Raw genomic sequence first — 22658 nt, 5'->3', positions numbered from 1 at the left:
GTCTGACCTCTAGAGCTGTGCCCTGATGCAGTCTCAAGTCTTTTACATCAGGGACGTTTCTTCCCAGGCAACTTCTCTGCCATTCAGCCTATTAATTAATTATATGGGGAGCTCCACCCATGCTCTCTCACCTTTCTTTTACAGAGCTCGAATTTTTAATAGTTCACAACTACCTTAAAAGGCACTGACCACACCTAATATTAGCCTACTTGGAGGAGCGTGAGTCATGCCTCAGACTTTTGACAAAGAGTATGTAATTTTCTGATTCTCTTCCTTCAAAAATGTGAAACCTAATGTCACAGTAATACTAAGGCAGGGTGCACCCTCTTATGCAACTAGTTTCTTGAGACTGTATATTCACAGTCATTAACAATCTGCGCATTAGGAGGCTCCCAGCAGCATGCAACTTCTCTAAGCAGGTGTGTACACAGTTCCATTTCTTTAAAATTAGAGCCCTCAGTACAGAGTTTATGCAACCTTTCAGTTTTCAAGCTAGATTTATAGTGCATGCAGAAGGGTAGAGAATCTATGATGCAGCATGCAAACCTGACAGCACAAAGTTAACAGTTCAAAAATGCGTTAACAGCTTCAGTCAGGAGAGCTTTCAGTACAAGTTTTGCATATACTTCCTTAAAAACACTTAGTTCAGAAAACAGCTTTTATCAGCAACAAGAGGCCAGGAGGCTGGCTATCGGGACTGGGACATTGCACAAAGGGGCTGTACGCCAGGAACACGCTGGCTGAAGTCACTAAGGGTCTTCAGCAACAACAAAATCCCACAACCCCTTCCACTGATGCTACGTGAAAAGCAACAAACTCACTTCTTGAGCTATGCCTCCCCCCAGGTTTATGTGGAAAAGTACATTCCAAGTGATACATTATTTGGGGCTTTTAACAACACATGAGGATTTAAGTTGCATTTTCCTATCTCTAGAAGCAGCAGTGAAGTGTGACAATTTGATCTGTGCAATTACCCCTCCTCCATCTAGCCACCATTCTCCCCAATTAGTCCTCTGAGTAACACATTTGAAACCTTTAGCTCTTTGGTACTGGCAGTTTCAACGTGGCCATTGCCAGCAATGGATCCTATGCCAAGAAAATCCGACTCCTGGCTTGAAAGGATTAAACAGTCCTCTGTTGCCATCTGTGCCGTGAAGCTGGTGAATGACTTTGTGCACCCAGAGCGTTAACGTTCGTTCTGCACAACGACAGTAACTTCTATTTACACTGCTACCTCGCAGACCTCCTACTGTTCCCACTGCCTTAAAGAAACACATTTGGAAAAAGGCAGGCGGGCGGCCGCAGGCTGCCGGTCAGTCCCTGCGGGCCCCAGCCGCTCGCTAGTTAGAAGAGGCAGACACAGTACCAAGTCTTTCAGCAGTCACTACCATTGTTCTCAATTTTGACCAGAACATCTGATACTACTCTATCAGACAAAGCTAGATTACTAGTGGTATGTCAAAACTGACGTTTCAGTCCATATATGTATGTATTTATATGTTTTACCATACTTCTAAGTCAATGCAACAACCCCCACCTCCCCCACGACACTTATTTTTTTAATGCATGAAGACACAATCAGTGCTAAACTGTCTTCTAGCCTGTTTACCAACTCGAACACAGAGAATGCCCAATCTCTTTTCCACAGACATCCATGTTTGGTTCCAGCATCACCGTGGCCTGAACACCTCTGTAAAACATCCCAATAACCAGAGCACAAAGTACCCCTCAGATCTCTCACAGTTCTCCAATAGCCACTGTACTTACACCTAGATCTGAAATTTAACAAAACCTCAGAGAAGGCTCAGGCTGCTCTGCCCTACGCTCAGCCACCTGCTACTTCAAAAGCCCCTGAGGCAACAAAAAGCAGCTAGCACACAAAAGAGCAAGTCAAACAATTCATCATCCCATAAAGATGACAAACAGTCTACAGGTATTTTGCTCCCATTAGAACACCTGGAAATTCCCTCACTTCTGGGCAAACACTAGTCATTTTAAACCAAACCTTGGACACCCTGTGTTCATGGAGATGGGGCCAAAATTCCAGCCCAAACACTGCTGGCTCTCAGTTGGTCTGCAATTTGTTTGATATGATCACAATACAGACAGACTTGCCTACCTGTCAAGTTTCCCAATATTTAGGAGATTTTGCTTTCCCTGTAAAAAGCTTTCAGAGTCCTAAAGCAAGAAAGTTCACACAATATCCATTTAAAAAAAAATACATTTCAGAAAGAACTGGAGTACATTTGTTTTGGTGAAAATGTTGTTTAAGATAAAGCATAGTTTGCTCATGAGCATATTAAATTTTAAAACAAATTTGTTTCTTGGTGATGAAAACAAAACAGTTTTTACAGCTTGTTTTACAGTCTGCAAAGTAGCCAAATGGAACTGAATGTAAAAAAAAAAAAAAAACCCAACACACCAAACAAACAACAGAAAACCGACACCATACAGCAAGGAGTAACTGCCTTGTGCAAATCCAAATGCATGAGGCTACAGCCTCAGTTATAGCTGGAAAGAAGAAACAAACTTACTTCCCATGGGGAAAGAACTAGATTGTATAAAGAAAAATAGAGTGGTTTAGAAAAGAAAAAACATACTTCAAAACATGAAATAAAGTGCTTTCTTTCTTACATTATAGTTGTTCAGATTATCACTTGCTATAGGAAGGCCCATGTATCGCTCCGTGTATATTGAATCTGTAATTAAAAAAAACCAAAACCAGAATATGCTACTTAATTTTCAGGCTGTCTACCAGAAACTCTATCCACTGATACAAACAATAAAATGCATATTGGAAATTAAAATAAAAAGATAAAAACAGGTTTTCCACAACAAGGCGTGTAGGTAACCATCATTATTCAGAATATTTAATCTTCTTGTTGCCATGGACACCTGAATGCTGAATATTAATAAAGTACTTTGTGTCAATGTTACCTTATTGTTATTCTTTCAGTAATCCTAAAAAAATTACTGAAAATCTTGCAGTAAATTACTACCATTTGAAAAAAATCTTAAGATATTTTATCTAAATGTTTACTGCTAAAAATCTGTAAAATGAAAATACAGCAGTAAATTAGGACTCAGCTTGGCTCAGTATTATATATAGTCAAAATTAAGTATCTCTGATTTTCCACAGATTTTTCAGCATTATATCATAATACTTTTTTTGCAGATTTGCTGCTTTAAGCCATACAAATCAGAACTCTGTTGCCATATTCAACCGTCCATTTGACTTCTCATCAGTGTTGTCACACTGTTTTGTTTTGTGGTGGTGTTTTTTGGTGTGGTGGGTTTGGTTTTGATTGGTTTTTTTTTTTTTTTTTTTTTTTTGCTGTTGAATACACATGCATCCATAACCCTTTCCTTTATCTAATTAACTAAAAGTAGAATTTTAGTGATCCTGGTCTTCACTGAAAAATATTTCCTGCCATACTGTCATATTCATGTCCAAAACATTACAAAAACATCTCTACAGACTACTGTACTGCTAATACCTGGCAGTATGATTTGATCTGTTGAATTAGCCAGAGCACATAATAGGCTATTACACAGCCTCTGTGCTTGATGCAGAATGATAAATTATGCCTTACTCAGAAGAGGTTTGCCAGGAAAAGCTTTCCTTTGAATGTTTTTGGAGAACTTTAAACCAGAAAAAAAATGTCAAAATGTGGTCACATTATATCAGCACATAATTACATTTTTAACTATATATAACTTTTTTAATTTGGGAGGAGAGCCCCTGTAACTGTATTTATAGTCTTGTGCGACTAACACCTTACACACTATAAGCTCGAAGCACATACAGACTTGTCCACTTGTTCAGGTTTTCCTCACATCAAGCTATTCTTAAGATTAATTAGATTTATAAAATCCAAATTTTACTCTCTAAAAGGAAAAAAAACCCGAAGGCTATTCAAATCCTAGTCTGTTACTTTGACAGAGTAAATTACAATGCAAGTCTGATTTTAAGCCTCAGTTTGTTATTAAAAGTGAAGTAGCATTTTGAAGAAGCAAAATCTAATAGTGATGGATTTCTGACACAATACTGGTCTCGGAACATATGGCATTAATACTACAAATATTACAATAATTTAGCCTTCATTAAATGTTAAAGAGATTACCTGGAATTGTAGATCTGACTTTTTAAAATGGGAAACAAGATTTAAATTTTTCTGAAATGCAATACCTATGAGTTCATAAAAACAGGCCAAGTGGCATTTACATGGCATCTCATAGACAATCAAAGTTCTGCACTATGAATCAACACTTTGCAGCATGGGCACTGCAAGACATATGGGAATACTTGTAATGAGGAAGTCATCACATACCATAATATTGCCAGCGTGACACGGGTGCAACTGCTATTCCACACTTGAACACGCCGCTTCCAGAGCCAAGCACCATGGAGGTCACGTATCCCCCGTAAGACTGAGAAGAAAACATTGCTGTTATTTTAGTCGGAAAGAAAAGGATGGGGCCCATCTGCTGAACAGTTCATCAGACATTTATAGGCTCAGCGTTTTTCATATTAATGAACTCCATTCTGAGTTTGGGTCAGATGTCACCCAGCCTGCTCAGTGGGGGAAACAGGCATCAAACAGCGCATGGCAGCTGTGGCGCTGATGAATGAGAACTCGCTGGGGAAAAGGGGCACAAACGTCGCTGAACTGTGACTCAGCTACGGATGAGTGTTTGGTAGCACCGCAGGCACCAGCGAAAGACAGGAAACAAGACACTGCTGAACTGCTGTGTCCCTCTCCGTGCTGGGGGAGTGGGTGGAAGCAGAGCTCAGGCCCACAACATGCCTGATGAGTAGCTGCACCAGGGCATGCAAAAATTTACAACTCCCTCAGAGCAGGCCTACGGCAGCTCACTTGCTAACCCTCCTCCGAAGCGTCAAGAGCAAGACTGTGACTGGGGAGTGGAGGATCTTCTGCTGAGTCTGTGGGAGGAACTGTGCAGCAACACACTCTTGCTATGCACAGAAAATTCACACACAGTCCAGCCTGATACATGGATGAGTAAATATCTGACATACTTGAACATCCAGGCAGCAAGATACCTAAACAATGTCACTGACTGCCCTAATGACTGCCCTCAGTATAGTCTAAAGGGGTTATTTAGGAAAATATGCCCACCTACATTCAAAAAGAGCAATTTTTGGATCTCATTCCTGTCTTGAAATCAGATTACAGGCAAATGGAACTGTATCTTAGTTCAAAGCCCTTAAATCTTTGCTCCAACTTCAATGCTTAGGTCCTCTCAAAGTACTTAGTAATTAAACCCACGTACAAATATGTTGCCTAACCTGGCAAGCTAGATTACTGCAAAACAAAATTAATGTACGTAGTGACAGGCTGACAATGAGGTGCTCACAATCTGAAAACTCAAGAGATAAAGAAAATCTGTTTGCCTACAGGTTCAGTATCCAGGATGCATTACCCCAACCTAGCTCCAAAGAGGACTGCCCTTCAACTATGTATTCCGAGGCTCCTAAGGAGTAAGATGGGAATGCATCCCTCCCACTAAAGTTAACACTACTACGCTTGAGTTCATACAACAGAGATAAGTTTACGCCCACAAGAAAAGCTACGGAAGGTACCATCATTATCATCTTGCCATCAAGCAATTTATTCACTAGTGCCTGTCACCAGCAGCAACCAAATAATTCAAGATCCTGCATGCAATCCTGCATATACTTAAGCATTGTATGCCTGAACAGAGCATGCAAGGACACTCCCTGTGACACCAGAAAAAGCAGTGAAACAGCAGCCTGGGACAGAGAAATGTTCAGAGTTTGAATCAAATAGGTATTGCTAACACTACATATGCACTTAGCCTTGCAGCTGAGGGGGTATGTATATGCTATTATACACTAGCCTCTACTGTGACAGTTTTAAATATACATCAAAGTCAGAGAAATTTGGCCTCTCTTTGAAAGTATTGCTGAAATAAAATATAGCCAAGCACAACAATATAGCAGATTTAGATATTTTCAGGCTGCTAGTAAAAACATGACAACCATGCCACACAGCTGGTTCACATGTAATTTTACATCTTTAAAAAAAAAATTAGTTATCCAACTAATATATGGAGACACACTACTGAGTATACACTTGGATTTTTTTTTTTTAATAGTAGTTCATCTGGTACATAGGAACTTGGCAGTATCCCTTTAAAAAGTTTTTAATCCCCATAGTAGTCCTGATTTCTGTTTCAAAGGCTCCTGAATGCTTGCAAAGGGACAACGTGTACAGGCACTTGTAAAATGTACTTCGTCAGTTCAGTTACTGCACTGTGCCATTACCCCAGAGGGGCCTCACGCAAAGTACTCCAGCAGCACCTCACACACATGGCAACACAACAAATAGTTGTTACAATTAAATAATAAGCCAGCAGTATTTGAGTACTTACCCAACCCCAAATAGCTATCCGGTCCTTATCAACAAAGCTCATTTCAGAAAATTTTCTAGAAGCAAACAGAATAATTAAATGCTTAATGTATTGTGGGTATCTGCCATTGTTATTTTCTATTAAGTCTGCCTCTTTCTACTGTACAAATACGTATTTCCCACTTCATCACAGTAGCTGCATATGAAAACATACAATACTTCAGGCATGTAGCTCTTCCAGAAATTCAGAAAAACATCTGTGCATGTGAAAAAACAAAACCTGGACACTCCGTAAAAGCCCTCAAACCATGTTCATTGGCATTTGTATTGTATTAGGTTAGATTTCACCACCTGCCTCGCCTTATTTTTTTGGTCCTTTTTAGTTTGTGTTTGTTTGGTTGGTTTTTATAAGAGAAGCAACACAAATTGCAGCAGTAAGGGACAGACCGACACCTGTAAAGCCAGGTTTAAAAAAAAGACTCTGAAATGCCATTTGTTTAAACTCCTCAATGTGTTAAAATCCCCAAAAGCAAACCCCGTGAGATCACTCCTTTGTTATTCTGAGAGATCTATACTGACATCGTTTGGTTTAGTGAGGTTCTACAAGCATAAACCAAGTGACAAAGATGAACTATGATGTAAAGGCTGAGTAGTTCATGCAAATAACTCTGCCACAACAGAAACTTGCAAAAAGCTTGAAGTAAAACTTCCAGCTCCAAGTTCCTTGGTAGCAGGCTCTTCTACTGATGTGACAGCTATCATTACTCTAAAACCAGGGATATGGTAAATTTGTTATTACAGCATTAACTCTTCTCTCTTTTTAAGCATAAAATTAATGTAGGATTTTTTTATGTTTTGCCAGTAATTTCAAGATGACCATTCAAAACCTTCACCTTTTTTTCCCCTTATATAATAAGCAGAGAAAAGAAGGAGCAGTTGTTGACCATTTACTTGTAGCTCACCTGGCTGCTTCTATCTGATCTTCCACTTCATATGTTCCCAGCCTTCGGTTTATTGCATGCATAATTTCATCCCCTTGGTATCCACTTCCTCTGCCATCGAAGCTGGCTACAATGATCTGCTCGGTGCTTGCAAGGTACGTAGCCCAGCTGATCCGGAAGGTGTAATCTACTTTCTGACTGCAGGGTCCTGCATACCTGCGTGAAAAATGCCACAAAATTCAGGCATTTACTCTTCACATATTCTCACATCAAGCATTTGAAATACAATTATTGCTGACAGCCACTAAAGAAGGGTACATTTTTAAATTAAACTGAACAAACAAGAAAAGCAACACTGACTCCAAACTGCTGCTTTGCCTGGACACTAAATGCAATATGCTTTTTTAAAATGTCAGCTGTTAAAATCAAGAAAGCAGACTGTATTTTTTTTTGTTTTATCGCTTTCTGCTCTAATTAGAAACTTTCATTATTTAGACTTTAAGCAGCTTATCAGAAATCCAAATCAAATTCTTTTTTGTGTTGGCATATCTAGTTATCTGAGTTTCAAAGCAATGCCCTTTAACTACTTCTGTTCGATTTAACCATGATTTATTTGGTTAAAGTCAGAAGTCAACAAATAACCTTCATTTGGGAAAATTAAAAAGATATTTTTCTGCACTTTTAGTAGCTCATCAGTATTCCCTGCAGTCTGAACTACTTAATGCAGGCTGAGAAAAAGGAAGAAAAACTAGAATTATAACTTTTAGTTTTAAAATATTTGTAAGCACTTGGACACTATGAAATCACACTGAGTGCCTAGATGGTAAAATTCTCTTTGTAGTGCACTTCTCTAGCCACTGCTCAACAGAGTAAGAAATGGAAGAGTGGCTCTTATGGCTCTATAACCCATTTTTCCCACCTTTAAAAGCCAAGCAAAACCTACTAGGAGTTCTCTGTATCGAGCTTTGTTTCTATATGCTATGGATCCTGACACTTCCAAAGGAATTTCTGATACCAAGATCATCATGAAGCAGAGGTGATCCTGACAAAGGCCCAAGTAAGTAAATAAAAATACAATCAAACCCAAAATAAGTCTTAAGAAGCAAAGAGCACTTTGCATATCAAAAAGTATTACACTGCTGACAAAAAGTACTACAGTTCTACCAAATTACATCATATAAAGATGTATCTAACAATTAATAGCTAGTTTCCTTGTGGAGTCAGCTTGTCATGAAAAGAGGAAAAGGTTACCATTTCTATTTTAATAAATAGCTAAACTTCAGTAACTTCCAGTTAGAAGAAAACATACCAGCACCAACAAAAGGCCTGAGGAAGAACGAGCCAAACAACATGTGCTCAAGGTCTTGAATTTATTAAAAAAAACCAGCAAATGCAATCTTGACCAAAGAATGCAGTTTGCCAACACCAGTTGACAGTCAAATATCACAGAGAACATGCAACATCACACTTACTACTTCAGCTTTACAATATGCACCTTATTCAAGCTTCATTCTGGAATGTAATTTCATTGAATATTATTCCTAATGATCTCTAAGAGCAAAGAAGGAGGTAAGCTAACACTAACATCCTGGCTTTTAAGTCAGGTACAGAATGCATCTGCCTCACTGCCACCAGCAAAATATGTGCTTGTTAAGCATTACATCATCTTATGGTACAGGAATCTATCACAAATTGGGATACACCTCATTTTTTTTAATTTCCTCTTAAAACTACTTCAAGAAGTAATTAGAAAACATGCCAGTTTTGTGTTTCCCATCTTAGTAAGAGCATTTGAAATACATGAAAGGGATTATTAACACAACATTGCCATGTAACTTGAAGACTTACACATCAAGGAGCAGAGGGTACTTCTTTGATGAATCGAAATGGGGAGGCAATATCATTTGATACCACAGGTCTAAAAGTGAACAGAGTTTGACTTAGGTCAGTTCTCCAGTGAAATAATTTGATGTGCATTGCAATTCATACAAGAGCACATTTGAGTCATCCTCTAAAAATTAAAAAGTAGTTTAATCTGAACTGTCCTAATATATGCAGATAAAAGTTCCTAGCTAATCCACTAATTTTTTTAAATGTTTTACAGCTAAGTCAGCAGAAAGTCTGGAAGTGGAACGCCTCCAATAAGATTAATAAAATCTGGGGACTCAACATGCTGTGTCGTAACATTATTCTACATTATACGGTAACATGTAAAACTTGGTAAGTCTCTACAAAGGTAAATCTGACACTAGCTCAAAAGAGTTTCTCCACTCAAATTTCTCTCCCAGCATTAAAAAGAAATTTTAAATATTTTGAACCTGCTGGATAGGCTTTGCATGACAGCTTGTCAAGCATCCCAGAAACATATCCAAATATCTATTATTTCTCAGCAACATTGATTCTGGTTCCATCCATGTTACTCTTTTCACCCAAGCTGGCTGAAAGCTGGCTGAACATTTTAAATGCACAACATGTAAGTTTTGCAAACCAATTGGCTCAAATGTTCACTCTGAATTTTAGAAGAAATGATGCTGCAAAAGAATTATGAAGCAATGCTGATGGACTATGCTGTGGTAATAGCCAGATGCAAGTCTTACAGAAATTTGTCCAGGTATGAATATGCAAGACATTAAAACACTGCAAAATTAACAATCTAAATTGAACACATGAAAATACTAATTTTAATTTTTTGCATCATCTGTGCACTCTTATCATCATGGGAGCAGATTTCTGCTTTAAAAATAGATTCCCCTTACCCAAAAGCTTTTACCCTGAAGAGATGAAGTAGTAAGAACAAAGAGGAATAAAAAGATGAAGACACAACTGATAGCACGAAGAACATCTTTAAACCGCCATCTTGCCTGGAAGATTTCATCTTTAGCCCTAATAAAAATGTGACAGAAATAAAGACAGAAAACACAAAGATAAAGCGAGTTATTATTAAATAAGGTATCAGTGGAAGGAGGGAGGCATCAAAAAGGACAGTTAATAACGACTGACTGAAATCAATACAGTCTGTAAAATATAATTCCAGTAAGAATATTAGTTCATTTTATCAAGAGGAAGTTTTTCATGAAAAGAAAAGCTATTAGCAAAGGCTGAAGCAAGAACAGTTGAGACAGGCACCAGGCCTCCCGCTGCAGGTCTGTCTGACATTCCTCAGCCCAGCAGTATGCCAAGAAGGCTTCTGTACCCAGATGTGAAAGTTCAGGCAAGCACCACTAGCAAAGCATTAGCAGTTCATTTTCTACCATTTTGTTCTAGTCTGTATTCAGAGGTTTCTGTTGTCTTGGAGTGTGAATGTGCTTTTAAGAACGTGACTATTCAATCCAAATATTCCCCTACACAAAGTCAAAGCTGATCTTGTTGAAATGTAGTCTAAATTACTTTGCAAGCTTTTCCATTTAGATTCTGTGTTAACTTTTTGATAGTAACTTCTGCACTGTCCCAACCTGCTAACACAAACCGAAAGGACTTGTACATGTAAACTGAGACCTACTTGAATTTATAATTTAATTTAAATTCAACAATGCTTATAAGCTTTGTGCGCCACTCCCCATTCCTCACATTTATTTATTTATTCCATGTGGTATTAAGGATTTCTGTTTTTTCAGGTAATTCTCAAGGAAAAAAGGAGTTAATCCACTTCATCCTGAAAACATTAAGTTATCACACTATGGAAAAAGCATATTTTAGATAAGAGTATTTTGGGATTTCATAAAAAAACCCAAAACAAACCAAAACAAAAACAGAATGCATAAATATTTCCAGGGAAAAAAAAAAAAAATCTTGTCTTGCCTCTAAGTGCTGAATAACTGCAATAATCCTCACTACACCCATCTTTTTTTGTCATGCTGTTCAGCAGAAGACCTTGAAGCACTTGGTGAAAGGGGGAGAGAAAGATAAAACACGTTTTTGAACTTACTGTATCCACCTACACTAATTGAGCCAATTTTTTTTGAAGGCATCTGAATATCTTTCAATGAATTCTCCAGTTCAGTGTTATTTTCCAAATATCTGAGGACTAAATAAGAGAGTTAGTAAAAGTCAAAGACTAAATACGTTATTTTCAAATGCACTGCTCTTTAATTATGAACCATTTAAAAAATTCAATCTGAGATGATGGCAACCTACATTGCTGTCTTAGTTTAATACAGTTTTTGTTTTTCCTCTCAGAGTCAATGTTTACAATATAGTTTTCCTTTAGTAATTTAGTAACCAGAAAGACGGTTTCCATATTTTTAATCTGAATGCAATTTCAGAAAAACTGAACAATTATCCAGCAAATAAGTCATACATTACTCACTGTCTCCTAGCACAATGTAAAATAATATTAAATAAACTATGAATAAATGTATGCCAAACTACATAATTTATTCTTCTGGTTAACTATACTATATAATTATTGGAAATTAAATTTACTCTTTAAAACTGACATTTTAATTATTATACTAAGTAATGAGAACAAAATTAAAATAAATTTACAGTGCAATTTTCTGGCTCAACACAAATTATATGTTAAGAAAACCTCATACCTTGATCATCCCTGCTTCTGTGCAGAGTAGATACGGGCAGGCCAGGACCTGTTAACAGAGGACAAAACGTTCATGTTTGCATGCTGTCTGAAAACACAGCCCCCGCAGAGTAATTGGAAGTGGGTGAATCATAAAAGCTCAAAACTTGTTTCCCTCCAGTTTGCACAGACTGGATATTAAGTTAGTAGGGCACAAACTCAAGCCACAGGATCCCGTAAAATATTCAGACTGTCTCGCAGGCGAACCACATCATTGTGAGGTACAGAAGAATTAAACTTCCACTCTTTAGCAAATTCTACCCATCAGTTGTGGACCACGGTTGGGAAAGCAGTAAGCCTTGTCATGGAGACCACAGCAGCCTTCTTCAAACAACCATTTTCACAACCTGATAGAACAATTTACTTTCTGCTGTCTGTCTGTCCTTCTAACCCACAGAAAAAGGAAAATCTTGGCATTTTAAACAACAACATATATTTCAATTTAAGGGGAATTTTTGAGATTTTCTTTTTTCCCCACCCTCTGATTAATTTATCCCTTGTACTATGTAGCACAAAGACTTAGAGGTCAGAGACAGACTACAGTCCCACTGCGTAACTTATGATTATGTTAACTGGATTTTTGTGAACAGCACTACCTATCTGAATTTTGTTTCCACGCACAGAGCACTTCTCTACCCACCCTATTGCTCACCTTGCTCCCAGAGCCTCCAAATTCCTTCTACAGACAGAGCTCCCCGTGCAGCTCTTGAGGAGGCACACAGCAGACAGGAGTGTTTCACACCTCTTTCAGGTTCACCGATAGATAGAACTATCAAATTTTATCCTTGTAATTTTTGTCAAGGTGCTTTTGAGCCTAGGAGGGACTATGTTTTTCCATCATCAATGCATTTATCGAACGGTATCAATACGTATCATTGTTATGCAGTACATATCAAGATCTTGACAAAGTGAACTTCCCCACCCAACTAATCAGTGAGTCATGTTTATGTCAGTTAATTCCAAATATACTCACCACGACAATCTAACTGATAATATTGTGCGTCTTTGCTGAAGGACACAGAATAATACTGGCATCTTTCTTGATTCAGATCACAGCTAACACATTTAGTAGAATTTGGACTGCTTTCCAAGAGCACTCTGCAGAGTAAATGCGCTTCATTTCAGAGATGAAAGATTTTTTTTTAAACTATGCTAAACAAGTGTAAATAAGGTGACTGAAAGATGACGATAAAATTCAGGAGTAAAGTCCTTATTGATTTAAAAAGTAGAGAAAGTAGACTTCAAACTTTTGAGTTCAATTAATACTAGAATTATAATCATAGCAAAAAAAAAAAAAAAGCATGAGAGGTTTTCTTCAGGGATTTGTTGCTTGAGGATTCATTGTTACTTTTCACATTTTCCCTTTATTAACTAAGAGAAAAATATGTTAGGTTTTTTTACAGTTTATATTCCTCCACAGATTTTAATTAAGTATCCTATACAGGATCCCATATTGGACTATAAACATCCTAATCTTTGTATTTTCTTAAAATTTCTTTTTTCATTAATAAATATTTTACTTATACTGCAGAAAAAAATTTCTTACTTATAAAGATTTCTTCCTCCTGGCATTCCACCGTTTTCATTACTAATGTAGTATCTATAAAAGCAAAACATACTGGCTTTGTTAAAATGCTTACAGTACTTTACAATATTTAAAAGATTATTTTACAAGTTTACATCAGATTTTTAATGAGTCAAATGACACCTTCTCCCCTATTGTCCCTCCCTGATTGCTTAGACCCTTGTTAACAAGCTCTCCTGGTCAGAATCAACAGCTTAACTACAATACTTACAAAAAGTTGTTGGTTACAGCTTCTATGCTGATTACTTCCCATTTTCCTGCAGTAATAGATACTGGAACCTGGGGGGTGGGGAAAGGCAAGGCAAAACAGTACAATGTGAATTTCCTTGATCATGAGGAGAAACACAAGTCAGCAGTGACTGTTCTACACCTTATTATTTACCTGTGAGCCATTTATGTAATGGATGTGCTTGTAACCTTCTTTATTGCTGAAGACTTTGTAGTAGGTAGCATTGTCGGGTGCAAAGTGAGGGACAGATGGCTGAAACTTGAACACAAGAGAGAAGAGAGATGTCTATTAAAGCAAACAACAAAACTCCAAAACCAAAATGGTAAGTATTGAAACTTCTGTTTAGATACCAAAAACAAAATTTAAAACAATGTATCACTGAACATACTGCAAAACTTTCTGCCTACTGACTTAGTAGGTAGAATCCATAGCCATTAGCCTAAAAGTAAACACACTTAAAATATTTTCTTGCTTCTTAAGCAACAGAATTCCCTGAGTATTAGCCCTGGTAATGACTGATGTCCCCTTCTTACCTCCCTTGAATATGAAGTTCTATGGCTGTTCCTAGTTTCCTACAATTTTAGGAAACAACTTTTAAAGTCACTGTTTTATTCTGTTCAATGCCAATATGCAGCTGTAACCTACAGCAATATAAACATTGCAAATACATGTTTTCCTTAAATTTCTCATTTTAAAACATGCATTTAGGAAGAAATTCCTTGCACTCAATTTTTTTTTTTTTTAGCTTGGCATTGAAAAATGTCCCACTTTATTCAAAGAAAACAAGCTGCTTTCCAAGAGGATATTTTGCTAGGAAGTAGACGATTACAGAATGCCAGAGAATCCAAATTGGAATGGTATTTTCATGAAGGAACTCCCCATTTATCAACTGGGAGTGATGGAAATGAATGGATTCCTTCTACGGACTGTCTTTTGGATGTGCTCCACGTGCTAGAGAGAAAAACAGAATTGAGCCGAATGAAATACAAATTATTTCTGTGATAAATATCCAAAACACCTAAATGTTAAATAGCCACTTGACACCACGCAGTTACCTCTAAGCTGTTACACCCATTTTGAAACGGCAAGTGAAACAGAAAGATGAACTGACTCGCCTCTGGTCACTCACTAAACGATTACAGAACTTGAGTCTCCCTAACCCATGCACTCCAGATAATCCCTCCTCTTCCCTGGCAATATATTTGCAAAAAATAACCTGATAAATATTTTGCTAACTTCTCCCTCATTGCAGTCTTGTTTTTTCAAAGTGTGACTTTCCTTCAACTCAACTGGCAAGCTCTAATTTAGCTCATGACCTGGAAGCCTTATGCAGTAACACAGGCTGTTATAAGCATTCTTAGATTAAGTATAATTTCCTCTCTATTTTTGAAAAAAAGAAAAAAAACCACTACAGATACATAAAAAGAGAGATGTTTATACTTTACACACATGTATCATTTACATGTTTGTATACACTTATATGAATTGTATATACATACTTATGTGTTTATATACATCTCTCATATATAAATATCCCTTATCAGTTAAGTGTCATTTTATCATCCCTAAGTAGATAAGAATAAAAGAAAGGAATAACTATACCTTTCCTATCCCCTCTTCAATCCTCCCTACTTTCCACTCCCTTCTCAAATCCAAGAATCATGCAGTGAGATTATCTTTTTCTTCCAACAGCTCCTAAGATGTGGGTTGTCTCTTTAAAAGAAAGAAAAAACCAACAACCTAGTTTAATGGCACAGACTTGCATTTTGCCCTCTCATTTTGCACAACTGTTTACAAAGTCTGCAGCTTGATCATCACATTGTCTAATTGTGAAGCCTTTGCTGCAGAGAAGCAAAATGTGTCAGCGTTAAGGCCTTCCTTTCCATATCAAATTTGACAGCAGGTGGGTTGATCTCTCATCTTCATACTGCGGATGATTTCATCCCTGCTGTTGCCTCCCTCTTTGCATTTCTTTAAACTTTCATTTTTGACTTCAAAAGTGAATTAGTGACTAAAGCATAATCAGTGTGTGGAAAATGCGGGAGTGGAAAGTGTACTCTGTGTTCTCATCAAAAACTCTGAAACTCATTTCTCCCTCCAAGTCTGAACTTTTGCATCTCTGCTTCACTTCCCCCAGATCTTCTGTGTAGTTCATTAGGTGCCTACTCTCTACCATGTACAAAAGGACTGAGAGGCAGCTTGGAAAGCATCATCCAGACAGTAGTGACTGGTTTGGCAGAAGTGTATGGAAATTTTAATCTGGTCAGTTACATGCATCTTGTCCTGGTTCTCTCCAATGGATATTCTGGGTGGGAGGAAAATAAATAAATAAAAAACACCTACAGGGAGGACCTGGAATGGTTTGCTGCAACCTGAAACACTAAAAAATTACTTTTGTCCTCTATGCCTTTCCTCCAATACAATTCAAAGGTTATACGATAGACTTCTTAATACATTTTATCCCCTAGATAATTCTGGAGGTGTCATGAGGAATGGAGAGCAGCCAAACCAGCATAGCTGACAACTCCTCCAGAACAAAGGGAATTCTGAATCCTGGCTCCTGCATTCCCCTACCTACTGCTACCAAAGTGGTATGTCAGAATTAAAAAGGAGTCTGGAAGGAGCCCTCTGCTTTCGGCAAGCTGAACTTGATGCATGGGTCACAGAGGATGCAGTTACAGCTCCAGCCCACGCTGCACTGTCAGCCCAGCCTGAGAGTTCAGAACCTCATACCCACAAAAGCTTAAAACGGGGAGCAAGGTGGCATAGTGGCTCCTGTTGAGGTCATTTTTTTCCTATATATGTATAATGCAACAAGTGAATGGATCAGACCTGCACACAAGAGGCACTGCAGCTGGCAAGAAGCATATGAAATTTTCTTAATTATCAGTGTTATTTAGCATGTGGCAATTTTAGAAATTGAACACTCACTCTGCCAATCCAGCCAGTTGTACTTTCTTCCGTACGTTGTTTTTCCTAAGAAAGAAAAAACAAACAATCCCACAACAATTATGTTTATTTTACATCAGGCAAAGATAAACATACAGAGATACTCTACCCCTTTATAGTCTCATTTATCAAGCACTGCAACTCTCCCATCTCATTATTCTTACCTGTGGACACAACCAATTTCCAGTAGCATTTTCAAAGTCACAGACTGTGAGGACTGAAAAATTCTGAATTCTTCTCAGCCATTGCAGACAGATCCTTTCATCTGTCACCCATGTTACAACACTCAAATAATGATCCCTGAAAAAAGCAATACCATTAGATATTTAACATTTTCTCTGTAATAGAATACTGTACATTCAGCAATCACTGAATGAGACTCATCTGGCTATTTTCATTTCAATCTACTCTTCAACAATAAACAATGATACAAACCTAATTGTGCAATTTTTTTGCCAATTGTTTTTTCTGCTAGTAGATGCTTTAGTTGTTTTTATTCATACAAAAAAGAATTAGGTAGTTTGTACATACCCACTTCCAGAAATACTGCAATTAAATTCTAACAGCCATATTACTATCCTCTAATGCATAAAATAATAACTACTCCAGACTGTTCATTAATCTTACACTATGTGCATCTAGAGGAAATTCTTCTGAATATTAAGTTGTATGGGCCTTAGATTTTTGAACTTTATCCTTAGCTGCATGAAGGTGGTTGCTTGTAAGCACTTTCTGAGTGATACATATGTGCGTTGAATTTAGTATTTATTTCCATTAGTTAGAATTGAGGGAGAGATTGTACCAAGAATGGGTATTACTATTTGAGTATTTCACTTTCATCTTCAGAACACCAACTAGTTCACATGAAGAACTGGAGTATCTGAAAAAAATATCATTTTCATGAATATTTGTGTATATTAATTTTGAAAGGCACCACATAAAATTTAGTGGTTTTGTTTACCATTACGATCTGTTAGATGTACTCGTCTTTTCTTATTTTAGATTTCTCCTATCTCCTAGAAGCCTTATGAACTAAAATAAAACAAACCTCCCCTCCAAGGCAACTATACATTTTTAACTGGAATTTGCACATTTGACTTAGTTCCAAGTTCATGTTCCCTTTTTCCCCAAAGTTAGTGAACAAAAATGTGTAGGAAGTTTTGTGAGGAGAGTGAATATCTTTGTGATCATTCGGGAAGGGGAAGAAAAAAAAAAAGAAAATTAGTGTGGATGGATTAAAAATATATGCCAACTGGTTATCGATCACTTTCAGGTTTATTTCTAGATGGCAGTTTATAAATCATGTTTAAAAATGGTCTCTTTTCATATTCACATTTGACTGGGAAGTTGGTAGATCATTTAATTGCTACTGTCACTGGCTTCAAACTCCAGTAAATATTATAAAAGCATTCTGCAGGAGGTTGTTTGGGGGGGAAATAAAAAAAAAACCAAAAAAACCCAAAAACCAGCCATTCTTACTGTACCTATAATAGTGGTTGTCCTTGTTTTGTAAAAGGTGAATTAACCCCACAGTTTTTGTTCATTCAAAGTGAGAGACGTTAACAGTTCTGGAGACTTATAAATCATTCATCAGACAAGATGAACAGTACAAGGAAAAAACAAAACTATTACTTATTATGGTATTATTATTACATAACAAATATTCTATGGTTTTTATAGAGACTAGGAATGCACCTTCAGTTTTCAATAACCCATGAAATGTTAACTAAGCTGCAATTAACTTAAGTATAGAGTACAGAAGTTTAGCATTGCCCTTCCTCATTTAGTGCTAAGAAAGGATACTCTTGCAACTACTGTCTGGAGCTCTCTACTCTGAAGACAATTTATTTTAGGACAGATCATATCAGACAAGAAACATCTATTGTCTTCATCCTCCTGGTAGCCAACAGGAGCCTCCTGTATGCATGATGGTACACGTGGTGTTTCAATGCTGTGTGGATTTCATGCTGGTCATTTATGCAAAAAGTGTTAGGTTTCATCTCCCACCTTATGTGACAAAGTACTGCCATGCCAGATTGTAGCAGCTTTCCTTGACAAATTATAAATCTTTCTCTCTGAAACAGAAGTGCACTGTGCCCGCTTCAAATGTGGGGGTACAACTGCTGCACATACAAGCAGCTCTGGATAGTGCTGCAACAGGCAACCATTTTCAGGAGCACTGCCCCTCGAAATCCCCACCCAGGTGAGTGGGGTGAGATATGCCACCAATTCAAACTTAGTTTTACTCAGAATTTAACTCCAAGGAAGTAAAAATAGAATTTTCCACCATAAAAATTAACCTTTCCTGTCACACAGCGCAAATATTCATTACTTTGTGCTTCCAGGAGCAAAACTACCCAACAGCAACACTGCACATCACTTGCCTTTTCCTACTTAGGTACTTTTGCTATTGCAAAATTCCCCAAGAGTTGTTCTAGCCACCTGAACATTTGCAGGACACACATGTTGAAGCTTAACCATTATTTGGATCAGCTGTTGGAAGAAAGAGTAAGTTTTGACCCTCACCATTCAAGATTTGATTTATCTTTTTATTAAACCTGATTTACAGAGCGTTACATTAATTTAAAAATGGATTAAGTCCATATAACTCAGGCCTGTGTTATCCAGATGGTTACAAGGCTGGAAGGTAGATGACTGTTATTCTTCCAAGGTCACACAGCGGCGTTCTTCAGCATTCATTAAGTGTTAACAAAAGGTAAAACATAACTCTAAGACAGTAGAGATCTTAACCAGAACTGACCAAAGCATAAAGGGCTTATAATTCTAAAGCACTGAGATTCTGGAGAAAAACAGCACACAGCAGCTATATAACACCTAGCTATAGCAGTGCTACTTTAGAGGAAGGGTAAAGAACAACATATTAATAAAAACTTGTGTATCTCTCTTAACACAAAGATGTTAGTTACACTGCAGTGAGGACTGAAACAGAATAGCACTGATATTCCAGTTACAGCTTTTTGGACACCATGTACAAAATGCTGATTTACTGCACTAGCTAACAGACGTCTCTTGTTTTTTCTGAAGTTTACCAGTATAACCTGTGCTTCCACACCCATCATGTTTGTTAAGTGCAAGCCTCTAAAAAATTTCCACAATACTGTTAAAAAAAAACAAACAAAACTTGAGATCTGGGATACCAAATTTTGCATGCATGCATTTTAAATCAATTTAGCTGCTCTTTACAAAATACATTTATATAATGTTGTGCATTTCCAGTGGCATTTTGAGAAATACAATTTTCCATTTACTGTGAGAGGTGCTGATTTTCACCATGTTTCCAAAGAAAACAAACATTTAAAGTATAAATCTGAAGACAACCATGACACCTTGCCTCAGCAAGGAGTCAGCTTCCAATGAAATCAAACCTTCACTTACCACTAAGGTTTTGTTTGGTTTGTTCCCCCCCCCCCCCCAGTGAATTGGAATACATATATTATAATTTGATTATACCAAAACTTGCTCATATTAAAGTTGTACTGTGAAATGACTTCACCATAGTTAGACTCCACTGAATGTGATGAGCCAAGAACTTGTCACATTCTGAATATAACATACATGGAATATGCCATCTATATATAATCACTAGGAGGATAATCTCTGTGCAGATTTTCTCTGGTAGATCTTGTTGCTACCAGAGCCGCATGACTGGGAAAAACTGCCATATACACTGAATATAGGGTGGCCATACATAAAAGCTCCTCCTCTCCCACCAAAAGAAATAAGCAAACATTTAACTAAAATGTCTTACCCCGATTTTATTTCTGCAGGTGGAGAAATTTCAGCAGAGCGGAAAGCAGGTAGTGATCTGGTATCCACAATAAAGAATTGCACAGTTGGATTTGTAGCTCCTGCCTAAAAATAATTTTTTTCATTGTACTTTTGAAGAGAGAATATTCTTGGTGAAATAAGCATCTGAAACTATAGATGAAGACATTACTATAGACAGTTAGGTATAACCAGCCAACTGCAAACATACGAAAAGACAAGTTCCTAAATACAGTTCTTAAGATTGATACATAAATTAGCCTTTGTATTTTTTTATATGAAAGTGTTAGTTATGTATTTCTAGATAAGAAAGACTACTACATTTAGAAACATTCGTAACTCCATAGGGCTTGCTGTACCCAAAGCAGTATTTGGCTACATCTCATCCCACATGCCATACACAGAGTATCTAACAGTGAATCAAATCCATTATTAACAGACAGAAAAGTGCTTTTACAAGGAAACTGATACCTTACATTAAGGGATCATGTAACAGCTGCCTATACCACAATCAAAGCTGTGACTGCAGCATGTACCCCACTATTTTTAATGTAGTGCTTACGAGGTAGCTACCACGTACAGCCCTAACATAAGGTACATCTGCCAAATGCTTTGTACCAACTTCAATTCCCTATGAGCTTTTGCTTTACCCTGGAGATAATAAAATACTTTAACATTGCCAGATGCTGTTGACTTCAGAAAGAGTAATCACAGCAAGCTGTTGAGGAACGACAGACAATATTTTCATTAGCAGAAACTGATTAAATGAGACAACTCTCTTAATGAAACTGTAGAACAACCATGTTTAATAAATAACACAGACCTTGGGATACGGGAGTCTAACGGTCTTTGGATACTGCAAGGTGTCCTCAGAATAAAAAGAATACTCTATAACCGGAACTTCTGTATCATTAAATGCTGCATATGCCACAAAATCGCCATTTGGAGACCACCACAGAGCAGAATGGCTGCCAAACATCTCCTCTGAAAGAGATGCAAATGCATTTCAGTTAAGTTGGCTCTTCTATCCTAGGTACTGTTCTCATTAGTTTTTAATAGGATTTAAAAAATTATTTTTAATTGAAGTTCAGATACCAAAGTACAGATTGTTTGTCGGGGTTCTGAAATGAGACATTAGATCAATACTTATTATAATCTATTACAAGAAGCTAATTCACACACTATGATTTCCAGTGACACACTGCAAGTTAGGTGAACTCATTTCCATTCTTAGATCCTCACACTAACCAGGTATTAAGCTTGGGTAAGGATTCCTGCTTCTGTTAAAATCCAGACTTAGATTATTTTGAACTTTTCAATTATAAGAAATAAGATAACAATTATAATAAAATAATTAAAATAAACCAATGTTTTTACATCATCATGCAAAGTAAAATATGCTTTATATAGTTACCTTCATAAACCCAATCTGGTATTCCATTGAAAATTTTATTTTCTTCTCCGTTATTAGTGATTTGCACATGTTCTGCTGTTGGTGAAGCTTTTACATAAACATTATTATTGCTAACATAAGCCTGCAAAACATCATGATTACAGTTACTGTTAAGAGCAAATCCTACTTCCTTCCTTTGTCACATTTAGTGGGAAATTTGTATCAGATGACAAAAACTGTCTTTGAAAGTTGCATTTCACCAAACATCATTGATATTTAGCAAACCTGAATTACTAATATAAATCATGTGTAGCAACCTAACTTCAGGTCTAGATGCAAAAAACAATCAACTACAATAAACAACATTATTACTGTATCCCTTGAAAATTTTATTTATTACTGTAAACCTTGCTATTCCTTTCTGCTGAGCTACAAGCTTATTTTCCTTCATTAGGAGCTGTTTTTCACTAATTTGTCTTTCAAATAAAACTATCCATACTTTGGTAAACATTGATGGGGATCTCAGCATTGCTAAAGGTCTGCAAAGCTGGTGCATTTCTTCAGCAGTGCTCAGAACTCCTCTAGTTTTTGGCATCTGCCTGCCTCTCTAATCACCCGTCTTTCCTCTCCAACAACTGAACCACACAGTTTTATTCTGTGATGCAGAAAGCTCTTTTCCACATCCTTTGCTTCTGTGGTTGGGCTCTATAATCCCTATACTACAAGCAGTTAAGAATAAATCAACACATTCTCTGGTGACAGATCTCTAGTCAGATCCAACACACACCACAGGGAACGCACAAGCCT

The 22658-nt window shown here is 37.2% G+C and overlaps 1 protein-coding gene across 1 annotated transcript in view; it reads right to left on the bottom strand.

Moving 5' to 3' along the window:
• Window positions 1-22658, bottom strand: part of DPP4 (dipeptidyl peptidase 4) — a gene marked incomplete at its 5' end in the record, with an annotated part of 36360 nt that overhangs the window by 3978 nt on the left and 9724 nt on the right. The window contains 16 exons of the mRNA XM_029086754.1: window positions 2635-2699; window positions 4332-4431; window positions 6418-6472; window positions 7358-7552; window positions 9185-9254; window positions 11262-11360; window positions 11872-11919; window positions 12883-13007; window positions 13456-13509; window positions 13706-13773; window positions 13877-13981; window positions 16655-16699; window positions 16837-16972; window positions 20442-20545; window positions 21282-21442; window positions 21873-21993. Of these exons, the coding sequence (XP_028942587.1) occupies window positions 2635-2699; window positions 4332-4431; window positions 6418-6472; window positions 7358-7552; window positions 9185-9254; window positions 11262-11360; window positions 11872-11919; window positions 12883-13007; window positions 13456-13509; window positions 13706-13773; window positions 13877-13981; window positions 16655-16699; window positions 16837-16972; window positions 20442-20545; window positions 21282-21442; window positions 21873-21993 (1551 nt within the window). The remainder of the gene's footprint in view (window positions 1-2634; window positions 2700-4331; window positions 4432-6417; window positions 6473-7357; window positions 7553-9184; window positions 9255-11261; window positions 11361-11871; window positions 11920-12882; window positions 13008-13455; window positions 13510-13705; window positions 13774-13876; window positions 13982-16654; window positions 16700-16836; window positions 16973-20441; window positions 20546-21281; window positions 21443-21872; window positions 21994-22658) is intronic.

The sequence above is a fragment of the Antrostomus carolinensis genome, unplaced genomic scaffold, assembly GCF_000700745.2.
Source record: "Antrostomus carolinensis isolate BGI_N321 unplaced genomic scaffold, ASM70074v2 scaffold25740, whole genome shotgun sequence".
In the NCBI taxonomy this organism is placed as follows: Eukaryota; Metazoa; Chordata; class Aves; order Caprimulgiformes; family Caprimulgidae; genus Antrostomus; species Antrostomus carolinensis.
This window is presented reverse-complemented; position numbering and strand designations above follow the sequence as displayed.